Source organism: Aethalodelphis obliquidens, unplaced genomic scaffold, assembly GCF_003676395.1.
Source record: "Aethalodelphis obliquidens isolate GAN/ISIS:26980383/991018 unplaced genomic scaffold, ASM367639v1 scaffold8, whole genome shotgun sequence".
Classification (NCBI taxonomy): Eukaryota; Metazoa; Chordata; class Mammalia; order Artiodactyla; family Delphinidae; genus Aethalodelphis; species Aethalodelphis obliquidens.
In genome coordinates, this window is record NW_020837952.1 from 57,411,814 (window position 1) to 57,430,423 (window position 18,610).

The window sequence follows — 18,610 nt, forward strand, 5'->3', positions numbered from 1 at the left end:
CCAAAGTAGCTGGGTGTTTTTCACACCTTTTTACATCTCTTTGCCAGTGAGGCAGTGAGGATCCACTCCCTGTGTCCGCATACCGGCCCTCTGTGGATGCTGTGCGGGGGCCGAGGTACAAAGTGGGAGGCCCGTCCCCCAGTCCCGGGCTGGGCAGTCCCACCTCCCGGCCTTGCCCGTATCCTCTTGCAGTAACGGTTTGATGGGGCAGAGCATGGAAAGGGCCCATGAATGGCTGGGGCAGAAAGTGCTGGCCAGCTGGGCCGTGGGCACCCCAGACTCAGATTCTGACCCGGGGAAGGCCCAGCCCCCTCCTGGCTGTCACTGCGTGGGACCAGCTGACCTCCATGGTTGCAGGGAAGGGGAGCCAGGTGGGCTGTCTGTATCTGGCCATGAGCTCCCAGCTCCCGGGGGCTCACCCTGGAGGTACCAGACCCCTAGCTGCTCTGTCTGAGCCTCCCTTCTCCTTAAGCACCCCCGCCTTCATCTCCGGAGCACATTCCTGTACGAGTTCAGTGTCTTTCACTTGCTGTGCAACTTTGGGCCATCCCTCAGCCTCGCTGAGGCTCGGTCTCCCTCATCCGTAACGTGGGGAATTCCCTCCACCTCGCCGAGATGGTGCAGGTACCGGGCCACCCCGGCCTGGTGCAGTGGGGGCCAGCCAGCTCATGAAGGGGGCTCCCTGAGCTTTGGTTTCCTCCTTGGTAAAATGGGGACAAAATGACACCCGCCTCATGGCAGATTCAGTGAGACCCTCGTACAGAGTGCCTGGCCCACGTGTGGTGCTACATTGTAGCTGTGATCATCAGCATTGTTTTTCTGTGTCTCTTCTCCCCAAACTGTGCTTAGTGGTAAAACAAGGTTTCTCCCTTGAACTTGAGGGTATCCCGTGCAGTATTGCAGCCCCAGCCATGCATGGGAAAGGGCAGGTGGCCTCCAAGCAGCCTGGGCCCATCAAAGTCACTGTGCAAACTCAGGGTCCAGTGGGATGTGGGTGTGGAGGGCAGAGCTGTGCACCTGGTTCAGACACTTTGTGTAGACCTCGAGACAGGTCACTGCCCTCGGGGACACTCCTGCCACCCGCCCTGGCACCTGTGAGGTGGGGTGAGCACGGGAGTGAGGGAGCACACATTGGGGGCTTGGGGGTTGGACGGTGACTGGCCCCCGCTGACTGCCTGATGGACTGTGTTCTCTCCCCAGAGACTGATGGAGAGGCAGAGACGGAAAGCGGACATCGAGAAGGGGCTGCAGTTCATTCAGTGAGTGTGCGGTGGGCCTGGCTGGGCAGGGTCCTCTGAGGCATCCCCGGAGCACGCGCTCTCAGGCTGCCTGTGTTTTGGGGAGTGGGGAGGTGGGACAGGCTGGGAAGGGGCTGGCATGGCAGGGGCCGGAGTTACCCCTAACCCTGAGCCGTGAACCTGCCCCGCACATCTGCGCTCCCTGACCCTGGTTACCCTTTGGTCTCGTCTGGCGTATCCTTTTACCCTCCGCCTCCATGCCTGCTCCTACGCTCCCTGTTAATTCTCTTGCTTGTCTGTGCACATCTTATAATAACTCCCTAGTTCTTGCTTACTGAGCATGTCTTTCTGGCTCCGTGCTGGGCCCTTCACATCCATCATCTCTCTAATCTTCACAGCAGCCCAGTAAAGCAGGTGGTCTTGTCTCCATTTTGCAGATGAGAAAACTGAGGCTCAGAGAGGTTAAGAAACGTGTTTACGGTCACACAGCTGTTAAATGACGGAATTCTAACCTGGGTCTCGCTGACTCCAAGCCCACCTCTCTTTGCATTATTTGCCCCCTGTACCCACATGCTGTGTTTGTTTTTTCATCTTTTTCTTTACACGTAAAATATTTTTTTTTTTTACACGTAAGATATTTTTACTAACCCTTTTCTTTTCTCTCTCTGAAATGGACCCTCAGAGGCGTGTTTATCATGGTGCTAATGAAGCATGAGCCCCTGGCCCCCCGCTTGCACGGGTCCTTTCTGAAGCCCCGAAAGGCTCCCTAAGCAATTCTTTGTTTCTCATTTTGTGTTCTTTTTCTTAAGTACGACTCTCCACAGAACTGGGATTTGCATCTACACACCCTCATATACTCCCCAATTTTGTTCTCTCATAGAGACCTGCAAAACGCGACCTGCCTTTTCACCACAAGCTGGGTCCCTTTTCACACACACACACACACACACACACACACACACACACACACACACAGGGTCTGCTCCTGTTTATATTCACACACCACGCTCTCCTTCCTCAGCTTGCAGCACAGCCACTTTTCCTGGCTCCGGCCGGCTCAGAGCTGCCCTTCACTGGGGGTTCTTCTTCCATGTGGGGGAGGGCTTTGATTTTGGGAAAGTGCCTGAGTTTTATTCAGACGCCAGTCTGGTGAAAAAGGCAAGCCTTGGGAATTCTGTCTTTTTTAAAAATTTTTACTTTACATTGGAGTATAGTTGATTAACAATGTTGTGTTAGTTTCAGATGTACAGCAAAGTGATTCAGTTATACATATACAAGTATCTATTCATTTTCAACTTCCTTTCCCATTTAGGTTATTACAGAGCAGAGTTCCCTGTCCTATACAGTAGGTCCTTGTTGGTTATCTATTTTAAGAATTCTGGGGTTTTTTTTAGTAAATTTATTTATTTTTATTTGTTTGTTTTGGGCTGCATTGGGTCTTTGTTGCTGCACGTGGGCTTTCTCTAGTTGCGGTGAGCGGGGGCTGCTCTTTGTTGCGGAGCACGGGCTCTAGGCATGCAGGCTTCAGTAGTTGTGGCACGTGGGCTCAGTACTTGTGGCTCACGGGCTCTAGAGCACAGGCTCAGTAGTTGTGGCGCACGGGCTTAGTTGCTCCGCAGCCTGTGGGATTTTCCCAGACCAGGGATCGATTCTCTGTCCCCTGCATTGGCAGGCAGATTCTTAACCACTGCGCCACCAGGGAAGTCCCAAGAATTCTATTTTTAAGTTACTGATTTTTGCGGAGCTGAAACTGTGAGCCCCAGACCTAGATCCACATCCCAGTGTCCCTGCTTCCTGGTGGTCTCAGTGCCTGCGAAATGGAGATGATGCCACTTCCCTCCCAGGGTCGTTGTGCTTGGGATAAATGTTAGCCTTGTGTCCTCCTTCCCCTTCCCAAAGGGGAGCTCTGAGAAGGTTTAGCAACAGGCTTCTTGGGAACCCATAGGTTGGTCTCCTGAGGGACTGCTTTGCAGCATACATAGTAGGACCTGCTCCTTTAAGAATGACTGTTTCCTCACGTACCGACTTCATGTGCTTAGCAAACGTTTATTAGGCACCTCTGGGCACAGAGCACCGTAGGAGCCATAAAGTGGTCTGGACAGGTGAGTGGATGGCTTGTGTAGAGCCTTAAACACCAGGATGAGGCGACCTTGAGGACGGGGTATGACCTATTGAAGATGAAGCTGATGCTGGAAGAGGAGAGGCTGGAGGTGGGAGACCAGTTAGGAGGAGAGTGGTGGGGCCAGTGCTGGGGCAGGAGGGCCGGGCCCTGGTCTCTGACGGTGGGAGGCAAGTGAGAGGGCGGGTGACTGGCCCCGCTGTCATAATCAGGGACACCTCCTCCCACACACACAGGGGACCTCCGGCATCTCCTCTCACCACTTGTCACTTACTAGCTTAGGCTGCTCTTTTTCGCCCAGGTGTTCGCGGTGGCTCCGGGCAACAGAAAGAGCCCCAGCCCTGCCCTCTGGCCCTGGCTCTGATCTGCTCTGTGACCTTGGGCAAGTCACTGCCCCTCTCTGAATGTCTGTTTTCCCCTCTGTGACATGAGAGACCAGAAGACAAACCCCAGCTCCCTTCCAGCCCTGCCATTTAGCCTCAGAGATGTGCCTCAAGGCTCCTGGGCTGACGCTTTCTTCTGTACTGAGCTGGCATTGTTTTGGCCATGGGCAGGAGAGGGTGCATAAGACCCCATCTGCTTTTCTGAGTCTGGCATAAGGGGTGAGGTTCTGAGTGCCGGGCCTTGGCTGGGGTTGTGTGGGTTTTGCGGGCAGGGACACAAGTGCAGAGACTCCCAAACTAAGGGGCCCTGAGGTGGACTTTGGGTGCCACCCAAGGGCCTGCAGTTGCAGGTTTGGTCTGGGGGGACATGGTCATTCCCAAGGGCTGGTTTCTTAGGCAGAGGACAGCCGGCTGGAGCTGGAGCACTTTCTCAGCATCTGCACCTGGGAAAGCCTGGCTGCCAGGCCCTGGGGCAAACACAAGGCCTTCATCCAATCTTCCATCGGAAACAGAGGGCCAGCATGGTGTTGATTTAAGGAGAAAAAACTGCTATCCCCTGACCCCAGTCCACAAGGGGATGTCTGAGGTCCGAGCTGGGGAGCCGGCTCTAGGCACAGTCTCTAGTCTGAGGCTCTGGCTCCTGGGCCCCTGGGAGGCTGGGAACTCTGGGCCCACCCAGAGCTTGCGTCCTTCTTTTCCTATAGGTCGACCCTACCCCTGAAGCAAGAAGAATATGAGGTGAGCTTCAGGGGCTGGGCTGGGGGAAGGTGAAGGGCGGAGTGTCCCTGGCGGGGGGCTGGGGGCCCGGGTGCCAGGGCTGGGGCTGAGTGGAGAAGGCCCCCTGAGCCACCCTGCACCCTGCCCCGGCAGGCCTTTCTGCTCAAGCTGGTGCAGAACCTGTTCGCTGAGGGCAATGACCTGTTCCGAGAGAAGGACTACAAGCAGGCACTGGTGCAGTACGTGGAGGGGCTGAACGTGGCCGACTACGCCGCCTCTGACCAGGTGGCCCTGCCCCGGGAGCTGCTGTGCAAACTGCACGTCAACAGGGCCGCCTGCTACTTCACCATGGTGAGCTCCTCTCCTGCACCCGCTACCCTGACTGGGCCCAACGACTGGGCCCCCGCCGCCGTGAGCCTCTGCAGCTCCACCGTCCACTCCCGTGGCTCTCGACCCCAGTGCACAACAGACACACCTGGAGAGCTTTTACAGGGCTAATACCTAATAAAAAAAAGGTTGAAATGACATTGGTGCCCAAGCCCTCCCCCAGATGAGTTAAGTTAGACTCTCGGGGTGGCCTGGGCCCTGGCAGGAGTCTGTGGGCCGTCAGGGCTGAGGGCTGCTGCCCTCATCGTGTCCACCGCCTCTTTCTGCAAACCTCTCCTGCCCCTGCCCCTGGGCGCCTGCCCCCCTCACGCCCTCAACCTTGCTCCTCTCTCCCAACTTCCAGCTTCCTCCTCCTTCGCTCCTCCCTCAGTCTCCAGCCTCCTCCTCTTCTCTGTCCTCGCTCACTGACTCAGTCATTCCCTGACCCTGTGGGAGCCCTGCCGTGGGCTCTGCAGAGGATCCAGCCCGTTCTGGATAAACGGGTCTGCCCGATGCCCGTTCCCACCGTTCTGCACGCTGAGCTGCCTTCCGGATTTCAGTCCGTGGTCTGCTGAGTGACCGGGCTCATCACTGTACGGTTTAAAGGCCTTTCCCCTCCATGTCCTGCCAGTGCCCCACAGCAGCCCCTTCAGCTGGACACACGGGTGCCCTCGACTGAGCCTGAACGCCAGAGCTGTTTCCCGGAGCTCTCCAGCCCCTCCCTGACACCCTCCTCCTCTGCAGGGAAGGGAGGCTGGTCCTCAGTCCAGGGGGAGGCAGGAGGCTGGGGGAGGGAGGGTAACAGGCTGACCGGCCGCTGCCTGCTCCTCTCTGGCAGGGCCTGTATGAGAAGGCGCTGGAGGACAGCGAGAAGGCACTGGGCCTGGACGGAGACAACATCCGGGCGCTGTTCCGCAAGGCGCGGGCCCTGACCGAGCTGGGGCGCCACAAAGAGGCCTACGCGTGCAGCAGCCGGTGCTCCCTGGCCCTGCCCCACGTGAGTGCGGCCCTGCAGCCTTGCCTGCAGAGGCCAGGCTCCCAGCCCTCTGCACTGCCCTCTCTGGGGCCAGGCACCACACCTCTCTGAGCCTCGCTTTCCTCCACTGAGACACTGATATTAACACCAGGCGTTGCTGAAAATACTTAATACTTAATACTTAATCCTTGTGACAATCCTTAGAGATAGAGATAGAGATAGAGATAGACGCTATTATTATCCCCATTTTAAAGATGAGGAGACAGAGGCACAGAGAGAAAGAAACTTACCCAGGATCCCGGCTAGGGGGCGGCAGAGCCGAGACTTGAACCCAGGCAGTCTGACTCTTAACTTCCACACTCTGAGAGTACAGGGTTGCAGTGGGCACCAAACGGGGTGCCACACGTGCGGGGACCTGATGTCCAGGCTGTCATCAGGTGGGGACGGTCAATGGGAAAAAAAACAATCGAGGGTCTTGCTTGCCCCAGCCCACGCACAGCTGGGCACACAGCCCCTCTGCATTCATTCATCAGCTTAACAACTGTTTACTAAGTGCCCACGGAGTGCCCAGATCTGTGCCTGTCAGGGACCCACAGTCTATTAGGAGACAAATGGAGACAAGCCTGGGGTCTGGGCCTGGCTTCACTACAGAGCCCTGGCATGATCTCAGACAAAGCACCGCCCCTCTCTGCACAGCAGTTCCACATCTATAAAGTGCCCTTCCTACTTTATCTCTGAAATAATGGGTGTGAAAGGGCTTGGAGAAGGGTAAATGCTGCCCGGGAAGGGCTGAGAGAGTTCAGGAGTGGTCAGGATCCTGGAGGGCTCCCTGGAGGACGCAGGGCTTGAGTGGGGCTGGAAGAAGCAATTTGGGTGGGCAAAGCAGAAAGGCTGTATGCACAGTGATCAAGGATGTCAGTTGCAGAGAACTGGCCTGTGTTTGGGTTCTAATCTTGAGTCTGCCACCTACTAGCTCTGTGACCTTGGACACACAGTTTAGCCCCTCTGACTCTTAGTTTGCACCCCTATAAAGTGGGGGTGGTAACATGCCATGCATCATAGGGCTGTGCTGAGGATGGAATCAGAAAATCACACAGGGCAGTTGACACAGTGGCTGGACACAGTAAGTGTTCAGAACATTCACTGGTATTATACTTTCTATTTATTATTCTTGCTTCTCCAGTTAAGTTTACTTCACAATTGAGAACCTCTCTTATGACCCAGTGCCCAACCTGTACTACATTCTCCAGCATCTGAAGCAGGTCCACATCCGGGTCCCATGACTACCCACTTGTTGGGGGACAGGGTGGCTCTCACCCCACTGTACAGGTCAGGGAGCTGGGCCCCGCGAGGGCCGGTAACTCCCCTGAGGAAAGTATCCAAACAAGGACTTCTGGCTTCGAGTTGGAGAATTCCCCCACTTTCCAGTCCTTATGGGTAAACACTGACTGGGCCCTGCTCCTTGCTGGGCATCAGGACCAGAGGTGACCCAGACCCTGGACTCTAGGAGTTCGTCGGTGAGGTGGGGAGGTCAACGAAGGTACAGGATCCCCGTTGTCCCTTTGTAGCCAGGACTGCAGTCACTGTTCCTCTGTTTACTGATTGGTCTCCCCACTAGACTGGAGCCTCCGTGAGGCCTGGGCCCCGTCTGCCCTGTGGTTGTGGTGTCCCCGGCCCCTAGCTTGTGGCTGGCACACAGCACACAGAAAGTAGTACAGACCTGGAGGGAGGAAGGAATGCAGGTTCTGTAACAGCACCAACCATGTGCCAGGCGCGTTCTAGACTTCACACGGCCTCGCTCCTTTGGGCCTGTGTTCCATTCCTGTGACCTCACTTGCAGAGAGTTCCAAGACATTTTTTGGTGAAAGAAGCAAGTTGTAGAACAAATAATAGATATGATATGATCTCACTTATATAAAAAAAAGAAAAAAAAACCCACAAAGCAAAACTAAGCATCCTTTGTCGTCCATATGCGTGTATGTAAATTCCCAGGTAAGATCCGTAGGGCAACACAGCAGCACTGTTGGCTGTGCTTCCCCTGGGGAGGAGCCTAGGGTGAGGGTGGGGCTGATCCAGGGAAGCAGTTGCTCTTCCTCTAACATTTCAGCCTTCTACAGTGACACTGTTACTTGACGAATTGTGGAAACAAAAGGAAAATATTGAAATAAAACCCCCAAATTATTCCTGTCCACTCCCCACAACACAAGGAAAAACAGAAGCACGGGTTCCTGGCCCCAGCCCTACCACGCACTGGCTGTGTGACTGGGGCAGCCCACGTCCCCTCCCAGGGTCCTGCTTCCTTATCCGTAACCTGGGGTAACAGGGACCCCCCCTTGCAGGGCTGCACAGGTGTCCGGAGCACAGCTCGTGAGTCAGGGCGGACTAACCACCCTACCCTGTGTCTTTCCTTCCCAGGATGAGAGTGTAACTCACCTTGGTCAGGAGCTGGCTCAGAAGCTTGGGCTGCGAGTTCGGAAGGCGTATAAGAGGCCCCAGGTAGGTGGGCCCTGGGCGCTGGGGCCTGGGCGGGGATGGAGATGGGGAGACCTGAAGAGGGTGACCAGGAGCCTTTGGGAGATGTGCGTGAGGGGGCCGGGGCCAGGACAGGACAGAGGGGGTGACAGCAGGTGTTCTTCCCTGTGTTGGCTGAAAGCCCTGGGACGACTTCCAGAACCTTTTGGCAAAGGAAAGGACAGCCAAAGCTTCTAGCTCACCTTAGACACCAGCTGTGCAAACCCTCTCCGTCCCCTGCCCTGGCCGATTTCAACACCCTGGAGGTGGCCTCAGTTGAAGCGTCCTTTAGCCTCGTGTTCTCAAATCACCCCTGTGTGGTGCATATTTGAAACGTTGGTACCTGTTTGGCTCGTTCAGATCCACGTGCATTCATCTGGCTCCTGCATTTGGCCAGGAAGCTGCACACCGGGGAGGGTATGGCTCTAGAATCTCTGCCGTGACCTTGAGCAAGTTAGTTCTTCTCTCTCCACCCTCTTTTCCGCATCTGGGATGTGGGGGAAATTATGCCCGCCTCAGAGGGCTCCTGGGGGATCAAAGGGAGAGAGGTTTGAGGTGGTGCCTGGCACAGTGCCGGGCTCACAGTGGGAGCGTGTACCTGGAAGTCCTCTGCCCAGGCCATGGTTGCGGGGAGAAAACGCCTGAATCTGACCCAGGTGACTCCCTGCAGGCCTGGGGGCAGGGAGCTCAGAGGGCACCACAGACCCCACCCGCCTGGTCGGGGCTCCTCTGCTGCCCCGGCTGGTGGGACCGTGAGCACATTCGCAGAATCGTCATCTCTTCCCACGTCTCTCCAATCTCTGGCAGGAATTGGAAACCTTTTCTCTGCTCAGTAACGGCACTGCGGCTGGTGTGGCAGATCAGGTAGGATGGAGACCAGGACCCCGAGCCTCCCTCCCCCACCCCAACCCGCCCCAGGACCAACCTATCTTGGTTCAACCATCATGAGAGCTTTGGGTTCATTCTCTGGGATATAAATGACCGCAGGCAGCAGGGCCAGAGGTATCACACTGAAGGGTTGGGCTCAATCTGTCCTTGTCCCCACTGCTGCAAGGCAGGCCCCTGCCTTGGGAAGAGGGGTGAGTGACAGCTTGGGCCTGGGCCAGGGTCTTGAGGGAAGTCCTGGGACCCACAGCACCTCCACGTCCCAAGAGGGGCCTCCTGTGACCACAGGGGCAAAGTATAGGGATGAGCTGTGGCTGCCGGTGCTGGGAGTGGTCACGCAGGGGGACCGTCGGGGTACCCTCACTCGTGGACCCCTGAGAAAGAAAACAAATGGCAGCAGGCAGGGTGGGAGTAGGAAGGAGGGAGAAAGGCAGTTGAGACCAGACCACCAGGCCTCGTCCTGGTTGGGGGCGGGAGTGGCAGGGCCCAGCACACACATCATACCCCACCGCCCGCCATACAGGAACTGCTCAGGTGGACTTGGGAAGGGACAGGCCGGAAGAGCGTGGATGGCGGCTGGTGCCCTGCCTCTTCGTTGTACGTAAGGGGAGAGTGAGGCACGAGAGTGAGGAAGGGACTTGGCCAGTGTCACACAGTTGGCCCCCGTCCCCCCAGAGCATGACAACACTTTCATTCATTCACTCAACAGACTCCCAGGGAACCACTTCTTGCCCCTGAGCTGCCACTGGGCCAGAGCTGAGTTAGGCGTGTCCTGGCCCTTGGGGCCTACCAGGCTGCAAGGGAAGCAGATGTGGACCTGCCTGTGTAGCAGTCACGATGGTTTGTAACCAAAAATCATTAGGCCTGGCACCTACTGGGTCCTCAAAAAAAATAAAATTAAGTGAATGTCTGAGTCTGTTCAGGCTGCTATAACAAGATGCCGGGAATTCCCTGGCAGTCCGGTGGTTAGGACTCGGCGCTCTCACTTCTGGGACCTGGGTTCGATCCCTGGTCGGGGCACTAAGATCCCGCAAGCCGTGAGGGGCAGCCAAAAAAAAAAAAAAGCCATGTATTGGGTGACTTATAAACAAAAGAAATTTGTTACTCACAGTTCTGGAGACTGGGAAGTCCAAGATCAAGGTGCTGGCAGATTCGATGTCTAGAGAGGACCCACGTCCCGGTTCATAGATGGTCTTCTAGTTGTAACCTCACATGAGGGGCGGAAGGGATCTCTCTGGGGTTTCTCTTATAAGGGCCATAATCTCATTCATGAGGGCTTCACTCTTATGACCTAATCACCTCCCGAAGGCCACACCTCCTAATACCATAATTTTGGGGGTTAGGATTTCAACATATGAATTTCTGGGGGACAGACATTCAGACCATAGCAGTGAGTGAATGAATACATAATCGCAGATAATTTCACAATGCCTGGAGGGAGGTGCTGTTTACCCACTATTACAAAGGAGAAACTGAGGCGTAGAGAAGTTAGGAGACTTGTCTGAGTTGGTCCAGTATGTGCCAGGCACTGAGCTGGGGCCTGGGTACGTACGTGCTGAATAAAACAAACATGCTCCCTGCCCTCGAAGAGCTCACAGTCCAGGGCAGATGGACACTAGCCGTTTCTGGTTACAAACCATGAGGAGAGCTCTAGAGGCAGAGGGTGGGGAGCTGTGGGCCACTGGGCCTGGGAGGCCTGATTTAGACTGGGCATCAGCAATCTGTAAGCTGAGACCCGAAGTCGAGAGTAGGGCAAGGGCAGGGTGTGTGGGTAGAACAATTCCAGAGGGCAAGGTGTGTACAAAGGCCCTGAGGCTGGGAGGAGCTCGGAGTATAGGAGGGACCAGGTGGAGGGGGCCCAGTGGGGCTGGAACAGTGGATAGAAGCCACAGCACCTAGTCCCTGGTGAGGTCTTCATCGTAAGAGTGTTGGGAAAGCACTGAAGGCGGATAGCACTGATTTCATTCATTCATTCAGAAGATATTTATTGAGTGCTTCTGTGTGCCCGTCATAGAATTGATCTAGGCACTGGGGACACAGCAGAGGGAGAAACAGCCAAAGAGCCCCACCCTCATAAAACTTGGTCTAACTGGGGGAGACAAACAAAAAGTGGTAAACAAAAAGTGACCAGTGCCTTGGAGAAGGGAGCTGGGGAGGCCAGGCTATTGGTGGGGGGTGGGTGGATTGCAGGGTTTTTAAATTTTATTTATTTATTGATTTTAAACCTAATTTTTTTTTTTAAGATTTTTTTTTTTATTTGGACCATTTCTAAAGTCTTTATTGAATTCGTTACAATATTGCTTCTGTTTTATGTTTTGGTTTTTTGGCCGTGAGGCATGTGGGCTCTTAGCTCCCCAACGAGGGATCGAACCCCCACCCCCTGCACTGGGAGGCAAAGTCTCAACCACTGGACCGCCAGGGAGGCCCCTGGGTTGCAGTTTTAAACAGTAAATAGTGAGAGGGCGATACTTGAGCAAAGACCCAAAGGAGATGAGGAGTGAACTATGAGGAGGACTGGGGGACCAGGCAGAGGGAACAGCCAGTGCAAAGGCCCTGAGGCAGGAGTGTGCCTAGTGTGTGCGAAGAACAGCCAGGAAGCCAGCATGGCTGGAGGGGGCTGTGCAGGGCTCCTCTTCCCTCCTGCCAGTGGTGCTGGGGAGGCAGGGAGTCATCCAGGCAGATCCTATCCAGAGTTCCCAGATCTCGGGCTCCTGCCTCATTCCTGGAGCCAGAGAAACTAGGGCTCCCTTTTGTTTTCTGCTGATAGTGGCACGATTGTGCATTATAGGGCAACTCTGGGGGGACCCTGGCTGGGTACGTTATGGGGTATCCCCGTTCCTTCCTTCTCTTCCCACAGTGACTGCCCTGGTTCAGGTCACATCCCACTCTTCCAGGTCGTGGCTGGCCTCCCCTTCTGGGGGAGTGTCTGGACTGTCTGGACTCTTCTTCCTGTCCCCCAACACTGCTGCTGGATGAACTCCGACAGCCTGGCCTCGTGGGGCTCTCCCCAGCTTAGAAACCCTCAGTGGTTGTAAATTAAAATATCTGAGGGACTTCCCTGCTGGTCCAGTGGTTAAGACTCTGCACGCTTTCACTGCCCGGGTTCAACCCCTGGCTGGAGAACTAAGATCCAACAAGCCGCACAGTGCAGCCGAATAAATAAACAAATAAATAATAAAGTATCTGGGCTTCCCTGGTGGCGCAGTGGTTGGGAGTCCGCCTGCCGATGCAGGGGACGCGGGTTCGTGCCCCGGTCCGGGAAGATCCCACATGCCGCGGAGCGGCTGGGCCCGTGAGCCATGGCCGCTGAGCCTGTGTGTCCAGAGCCTGTGCTCCGCAACGGGAGAGGCCACAACAGTGAGAGGCCCATGTACAGAAAAAATAAATAAATAAATAATAATAATAAAGTATCTGTTTAAAAGTACTGTTATCAATCACATCCGGATACTGTAGCCTGACATTCAGGCCACTCTATGGTCTGCTTCCAACGTCCCTCTCTGTCCTCACCATCGTCTCCTCACGCGCCAGACGATGTGTGCACACCCATCCCCTTGGCTCCGTAGTGAGCTCACTTGAGAGCGGAGACTTGGGGGTCCTCTCACTGATGGCGTGACCTAGAGGAAATGACGTCATGTCCTAGCCTTAGGTCCCCTCTGTACAAGGGAGATGACAGTTGTGCCCGGTTCCCAGGGTGGTTGTGCGGATGGGATAAGGGCGGTGGTGCCCGAGGCAAGGCCAGTCCTCGCACCCCTTCCCTCCAGCCAGCTCACAGGTCTCTTCCGGGACCAGGGACAGGGAGCCTGCCTGCCGGTCCTTGCGGGCAGCGAGGGGGTGCGTAGTGTGTCAGCTGCTCATCACAGCAAGCAGAGTGGCACTGGGCACGTACAGCAGATGCTCGGAAGATCTTTGTTGAATGACTAAATGACCATGGCCAAAGGGCCACAGCAGATGTGGGTGGAATGCCCAGCTCCACAAGGGCCAACCCTCGGTGTCCACGGAGTCTGCAGCCAGGGGACCACAGATGGTGCCGTGCGTGGCAGTGGGTCTGCCTGCCAATGCCGGGGACACAGGTTCGTGCCCTGGTCCGGGAAGATCCCACATGCCGCGGAGCGGCTGGGCCCGTGAGCCATGGCTGCTGAGCCTGCGTGTCCGGAGCCTGTGCTCCGCAACGGGAGAGGCCACAACAGTGAGAGGCCCGCGTACCACAAAAAAAAAGAAAAAAAAAAAGGAGGGCTGTGAGTTCTAGGACCAGACAGAGCCTGAGGCAGCCTTGGCTTCAGTCTCACCTTGGATGTCACAGAGCCAGGCTGGCAGGATTGGGGCAGGTGGAGAGGAGGGAGCAGCTCGCACAAAGGCATGCAGGCAGGTGGGGAAGTGCACGCCACAGCCCAGAGCTAGACACGAGCCAGGCGAGTCCACTCGGGCCAAACGTGGAGGCCAGTGAACGAGAACACTAGTTTACCCAGGCCAACCTCCTGGTGGCTTGGATTTAAAATTCGATGCTACGCGTTTAACAAACACAGCACTTCCTGTGTGTCAGGCACAGTTCTAAGCTCTGTACAAATGTCAAGTGATCTCATCCTTTTTTTAAAAAAATTATTTATTTATTTATGGCTGTGTTGAGTCTTCGTTGCTGTGCACGGGCTTTCTCTAGTTGCGGCGAGCAGGGGCTACTCCTTGGTGCAGTGCACGGGCTTCTCATTGCGGTGGCTTCTCTTTGTTGTGGAGCACGGGCTCTAGGCGCACGGGCTTCAGTAGTTGTAGCACGTGGGCTCAGTAGTTGTGGCGCATGGGCTTAGTTGCTCTGCGGCATGTGGGGTCTTCCTGGATCAGGGCTCGAACCCATGTCCCCTGCATTGGCAGGCGGACTCTTAACCACTGCGCCACCAGGGAAGTCCCGATCTCATCCTTTTTACAGTAGAAGGTGGATGACTGTATCATCCTCACTTTACGGATAAGGAAACGGGCCCAGAGGGGATGAGGAGCTTGGCAAGGCCATAGGGCGAGCTTGGGCCCAGCTTTCCCTCCAACAGAAGGTCCACGGGTGGCAGTGGGATCCCACCTGGGCTGGCTCAGCCTGGGGCTGTAACTGGGGGAGGGGACCCTGGTGATCCAGGAGCGGCACTTGCAGCTTTGAGCTGCGAACTCTCCCTGCCTGGAACACGCGTGGAGGGCTCTGTACAACACCTCCCTTGATGGGTGAGGAAACGGAGTTCAGAGGTTATATCCCTTCCCCTGAGGGCATTCCGGCAAGGGGCAGATGTGAGGCTTGTCTGACCCCACTCCCCCTGCCTCTGGCCTGTGCCCATCCAGCCCCCTGGTTAATTAGCATCAGCAGTAGTCACTTGGGGAGGGGCCTTGAGGGCCGGGCACCGTGGCCTTCCCAGCCTGTGTCTGTCTGACCTGCCCTGTCCTCTTCTCCACAGGGATCTTCCAATGGATTGGGGTCCATAGATGACATCGAAACAGGTAGTGTCCCTGACCTGAGGGGACGGGGTGGAGATGGGCCCTGGGGAGAGCTCAGCCCCTCCCTGCCAAGACCCCGGGAGGTCAGATGGGTCAAGCACCTGCCATCCCCGGCCCTGTAGACAGGGCTCCTGGGGGCTCCCTGCCCTGGGGACTACCTGAAGCATGAAAGAATAGTGGGTTCAGGAAAACAGACTCCCCTGCAGGGCGGGAAGAGCGTCCCTCCAGCCTGGGAGGGTGAGGGGCTGCCTCAGTGGGGTAGCAGTGGCCCTACCCCCTGCCGGGAGTCCACCTTTCCCCAAGTCCTCCTCTCCCTTTCTCTTCCTCACTGGCTTCCAGGAGGGGTCACATTTTAAAAGTGTCCTTGAGAGAGGGCATTGCATACCCCAGAGGTGGGCTATTCAGGCACTGACCAGGCCCATCAGAGGAACACTGCAGAACGAAAAGGCCCCTCTCCCACCCCATGGGGCCTCCCTTCGCTACGGCCTAGCCTCCCCCGATGGGGTCAGGCCAGCAGGGCAGGCAGGGCTCCTGGTGGAAGCCAGGGAAAGGGGGGAAGGTGTTGGAGGCGGACCTCAGGCCCTAGGACACCACCCCCAACTCCCACCAAGCAGGACCCCCTGCAGCTACTGAGCCCACCCCCATCCACAGACTGCTACATGGACCTGCGAGGCTCCCCGGCCCCCCTCCCCTCCCCACCCCCCATGCCCCTCTTCCCTCACGTTCTGGACCTGCTGGCCCCCCTGGACAGCAGCAGCGGGGCCCTCCCCGGCACCGAGAGTCTGGATGACTTCTCCGATGGGGACGTCTTCGGTCCGGAGCTGGACACCCTCCTGGACTCGCTGGTGAGCCGTGCTGCCCCCTCCTCTTCCCGGAACCCTTCTCCCCGCCGGGACCCCATCACATCCATCCTTACGTCCCGTGTCGGGGGGAGGGAAGGCCCCATCTCACATCGCAGTTGCAGAAACTGAGGCCTCGGGGGTAGGGGAGGGACTCGCTCTGGATAGAAACACAAAAGTGCAGAACGTGGGTCCAGAAGGGACTGTAAAGATCCCTGTGGCTCCACCTGTGGGACAGGTGGGGACTGAGGCCACCAGGCGGGGGCGGGGGGGGGGCGAGGTGGGCGGGGCGGGGTGAGGTGGGGAGCCTCACCTGGGCCTGCCCAAGCCTGGGCACTCGCGTTCTCCAGCCCCTCCCACTCCTCCCTCTGTTCCCACCTTGCAGTCTCTGGTGCAGGGCGGCCTGCCTGGCAGCGGCGTGCCCAGCGAGTTGCCCCAGCTGATACCCGTGTTCCCCGGCGGGACCCCGCTGCTGCCACCTGTGGTGGGCGGCTCCATCCCCGTCTCCAGCCCACTGCCCCCTGCCTCCTTCGGCCTCGTCATGGACCCCTCCAAGAAGCTGGCTGCCTCGGTGCTGGATGCCCTCGACCCGCCAGGCTCGGCGCTGGACTCCCTGGACCTGCTGCCGTACTCGGAGACCCGACTGGACACCCTCGACAGCTTCGGGTCGACCCGTGGCTCCCTGGACAAGCCCAGCTCCTTCATGGGTGAGGCCTGGAGGGGCACGCTCACCCCCACCCCCTGTGCAGTTGGGACTATAACTCTTGTTCTGCCTCGTGGTCTGGGGCCACGTCTTCCGGCTTTGTGTCTCCTGCAGTGCTCAGCACAGCGCGGGGCTGAGGCCTGAGGGGCTGCGTGTCTTGTTCAAGGTCAAAGAGCAGGGCTGGGGTAGTCCAGGATTCCAGGCTCGCAGTGTGGTGCTCTTCACCCAGCCTTCCAGGGCCCTGGGTTCACCAGATGGGTGCGCGGATGGTCCTGAGGCTGGGGGAGGGGGTGCCAGGTCGTGGGCCCCTCCAACACCGCTCTGGCCTAGGGACCCCGTGAGGAAACAGACCCGCCTGGGCCTCTGCAGGGTCGGCCTTCCGACAGTCGGACCTCGCTCAGGGCGCTCACTGCCGAGTGGGGTGCGTGGGGCTGCAGGGGGCACAGATGGGCTTCACAGAGACTTCCTGGAGGAGGTGATAGCTGAGCAGGGTCATGTGCTGGCAGAGGAAGCAGTGCGACACAGGCCTAGCAATAGAGGGCCTGGCGGATGAGCAGAGGAGCTGGCCGGAGGGGGAGTGGGTTGGGGGCCTTGAAGGCCTGAGGCTAGTCTCACCGGACCCGCGAGCCAAGCTGAGGAGCTCGGGCTTTCTCCCGGGGGCTATGGGGGTGCAGAAGGTGTAAGCACAGGGTGGACACGCCCAGGCTGAGACATTTCTCTGTCCCCGGGCGGTGGCCCAAATGGGAGAGGATGTGTGGCCTGGATGGCTTCTCCTAGTTAGAAATACGGAAGAGAAAGTCCTCGGAGGGTCCTTCTGCCCTTCAGAGCAGGGCAGGTGACCCCTGTGTCTTCTTGCCCAGAGGAAGCCGACTCACAGGACCATCGTCCCCTGAGCGGTACTCAGAGACCAGCCCCCTCGGTGAGTGACTCGGTGAGAATCGGTGCGCAGGTACCTCGTGCTCTCCGGGGGACGGAGGGGAAGTGGTTGTGGTCTCCAGAGTCAGGGGTGAGCCCTCAGCGTGGGATAAGGTGCTGCATCCCCCAAGGAGGCCAAGAGCGGACTGGCCAGAGATGGTCTCTTCCCAGCCCTTCCAAATCCTTCCTGGCCCAGCCATGTGCTGGGAGGGTGAGCAGAGGGTACCACCCGCCCTTGTCTGGCCAAATCGGACATCAAGGCTCAGAGGAGTTAAGTAACCTCTCCAGGGTCAGTAACATCCGCGGTCTCAGGACTCAGCCAGGTTTGAGTTGAGGAGAGCGCTTGACCAGGGCTTAGGCGGCCTGTACTCTGGCCTTGGCCTAGACACTAGCTGTGTGGCCCTGGGGAAGCCACCTAACCTCTCTGAGTTTTGCCGTCTTCCCCATCTGTTGATGCCTTGGGGGCTTCGGAGAAAGGATGGGAGTGGGGGAGGGCCTGTGCTTAGGCCCCAATCAGGGCCACTCTTGCTTCTCCACTTTCATGTTGGGTTTTAACTCAAGGAAAGATTCTGGGCCAAGGTCACTGTCACCCGTGCATCGCCACTAGGCTGATCTAATCCTGCTGGATTCTTGGATCATGTTACAAGGGGCTGCCCAGCTGGGAGGGTGGAGGAAGAGGGAGGGTCCTGGGCTGCAGTTCTGCTCTTGGGTGGGATTGGGGGATGTCACAGTGCTCCCCAGCCTCTGGTGCCCAGGCTGGTTCTGGTGGCACCGGCCATCGTCCAGCGCCCCAAATGGCCAACCTCCCCCTGTCACAGCCAGAGCCTTCCATGCCCAACACCGCCTTGCTCATCAAGAACCCCTTGGCTGCCACCCACGAGTTCAAGCAGGCGTGCCAGCTCTGCTACCCCAAAACAGGTAAGGTCACACCTTCATACTCCACCCCTCTGCCCAGAGATGCCGGGAATCTCAGGAGTGTAGAATCCCAGAATGACAGAATCCCAGTGTACCAGTCAGAGATAAGCATGGGAAGACAGAAGCCCCACCAGCTACTCCGAGCAGACAGGGATGTCATGTGGGAGGCGGGGACTTTGAAAACTGCCAGAAAGCCTAGAGGAGTGGAAGCCCAGAGATTCCACCGGGCCTTTGGGCTACTTCTCCACAAACTGAAGCCCAGAAGCCAGGGTCCGCCGCTCTCACACAGAGCCCAGGGGGCTGCCGGGATTGCTGGCCAGCATCACGGCCACCCCACAGCCCAGAGGCTGAGGAAGGCAGGGTCCAGCTGGCTGCTGCGAAAACACATCTGCCGAGGAAAGGCGGCCTGCACCTCTGTGCACATCCTCTCCGTCCACCTCTTGCTGGGTGAATTCAAACCTTGCCTAGAACGCAGAGGGCAGAGGAGTCTGGGAAATGTACTTCCTAGGCTTCCAGCCCTCAAATCCAAGGGAGACTGTAGGAGCAATTCAAAGTAGATGCCCAGTGTTGGTAGACA

General features: G+C 57.4%; 1 protein-coding gene across 4 annotated transcripts in view; it reads left to right on the forward strand.

Annotated features, from left to right (window-relative positions):
- Window positions 1-18,610, forward strand: part of ZC3H7B (zinc finger CCCH-type containing 7B) — a 53,534-nt gene that overhangs the window by 19,110 nt on the left and 15,814 nt on the right. For 2 of the 4 annotated variants that reach the window (XM_027107778.1, XM_027107779.1), the window contains exons 2-12: window positions 1,201-1,259; window positions 4,445-4,478; window positions 4,611-4,808; window positions 5,662-5,820; window positions 8,215-8,295; window positions 9,118-9,174; window positions 14,622-14,664; window positions 15,313-15,506; window positions 15,886-16,207; window positions 17,064-17,134; window positions 17,937-18,036. In XM_027107778.1, the coding sequence (XP_026963579.1) occupies window positions 1,201-1,259; window positions 4,445-4,478; window positions 4,611-4,808; window positions 5,662-5,820; window positions 8,215-8,295; window positions 9,118-9,174; window positions 14,622-14,664; window positions 15,313-15,506; window positions 15,886-16,207; window positions 17,064-17,134; window positions 17,937-18,036 (1,318 nt within the window). The remainder of the gene's footprint in view (window positions 1-1,200; window positions 1,260-4,444; window positions 4,479-4,610; window positions 4,809-5,661; window positions 5,821-8,214; window positions 8,296-9,117; window positions 9,175-14,621; window positions 14,665-15,312; window positions 15,507-15,885; window positions 16,208-17,063; window positions 17,135-17,936; window positions 18,037-18,610) is intronic. The other 2 variants (XM_027107776.1, XM_027107780.1) reach the window with 1 other exon arrangement.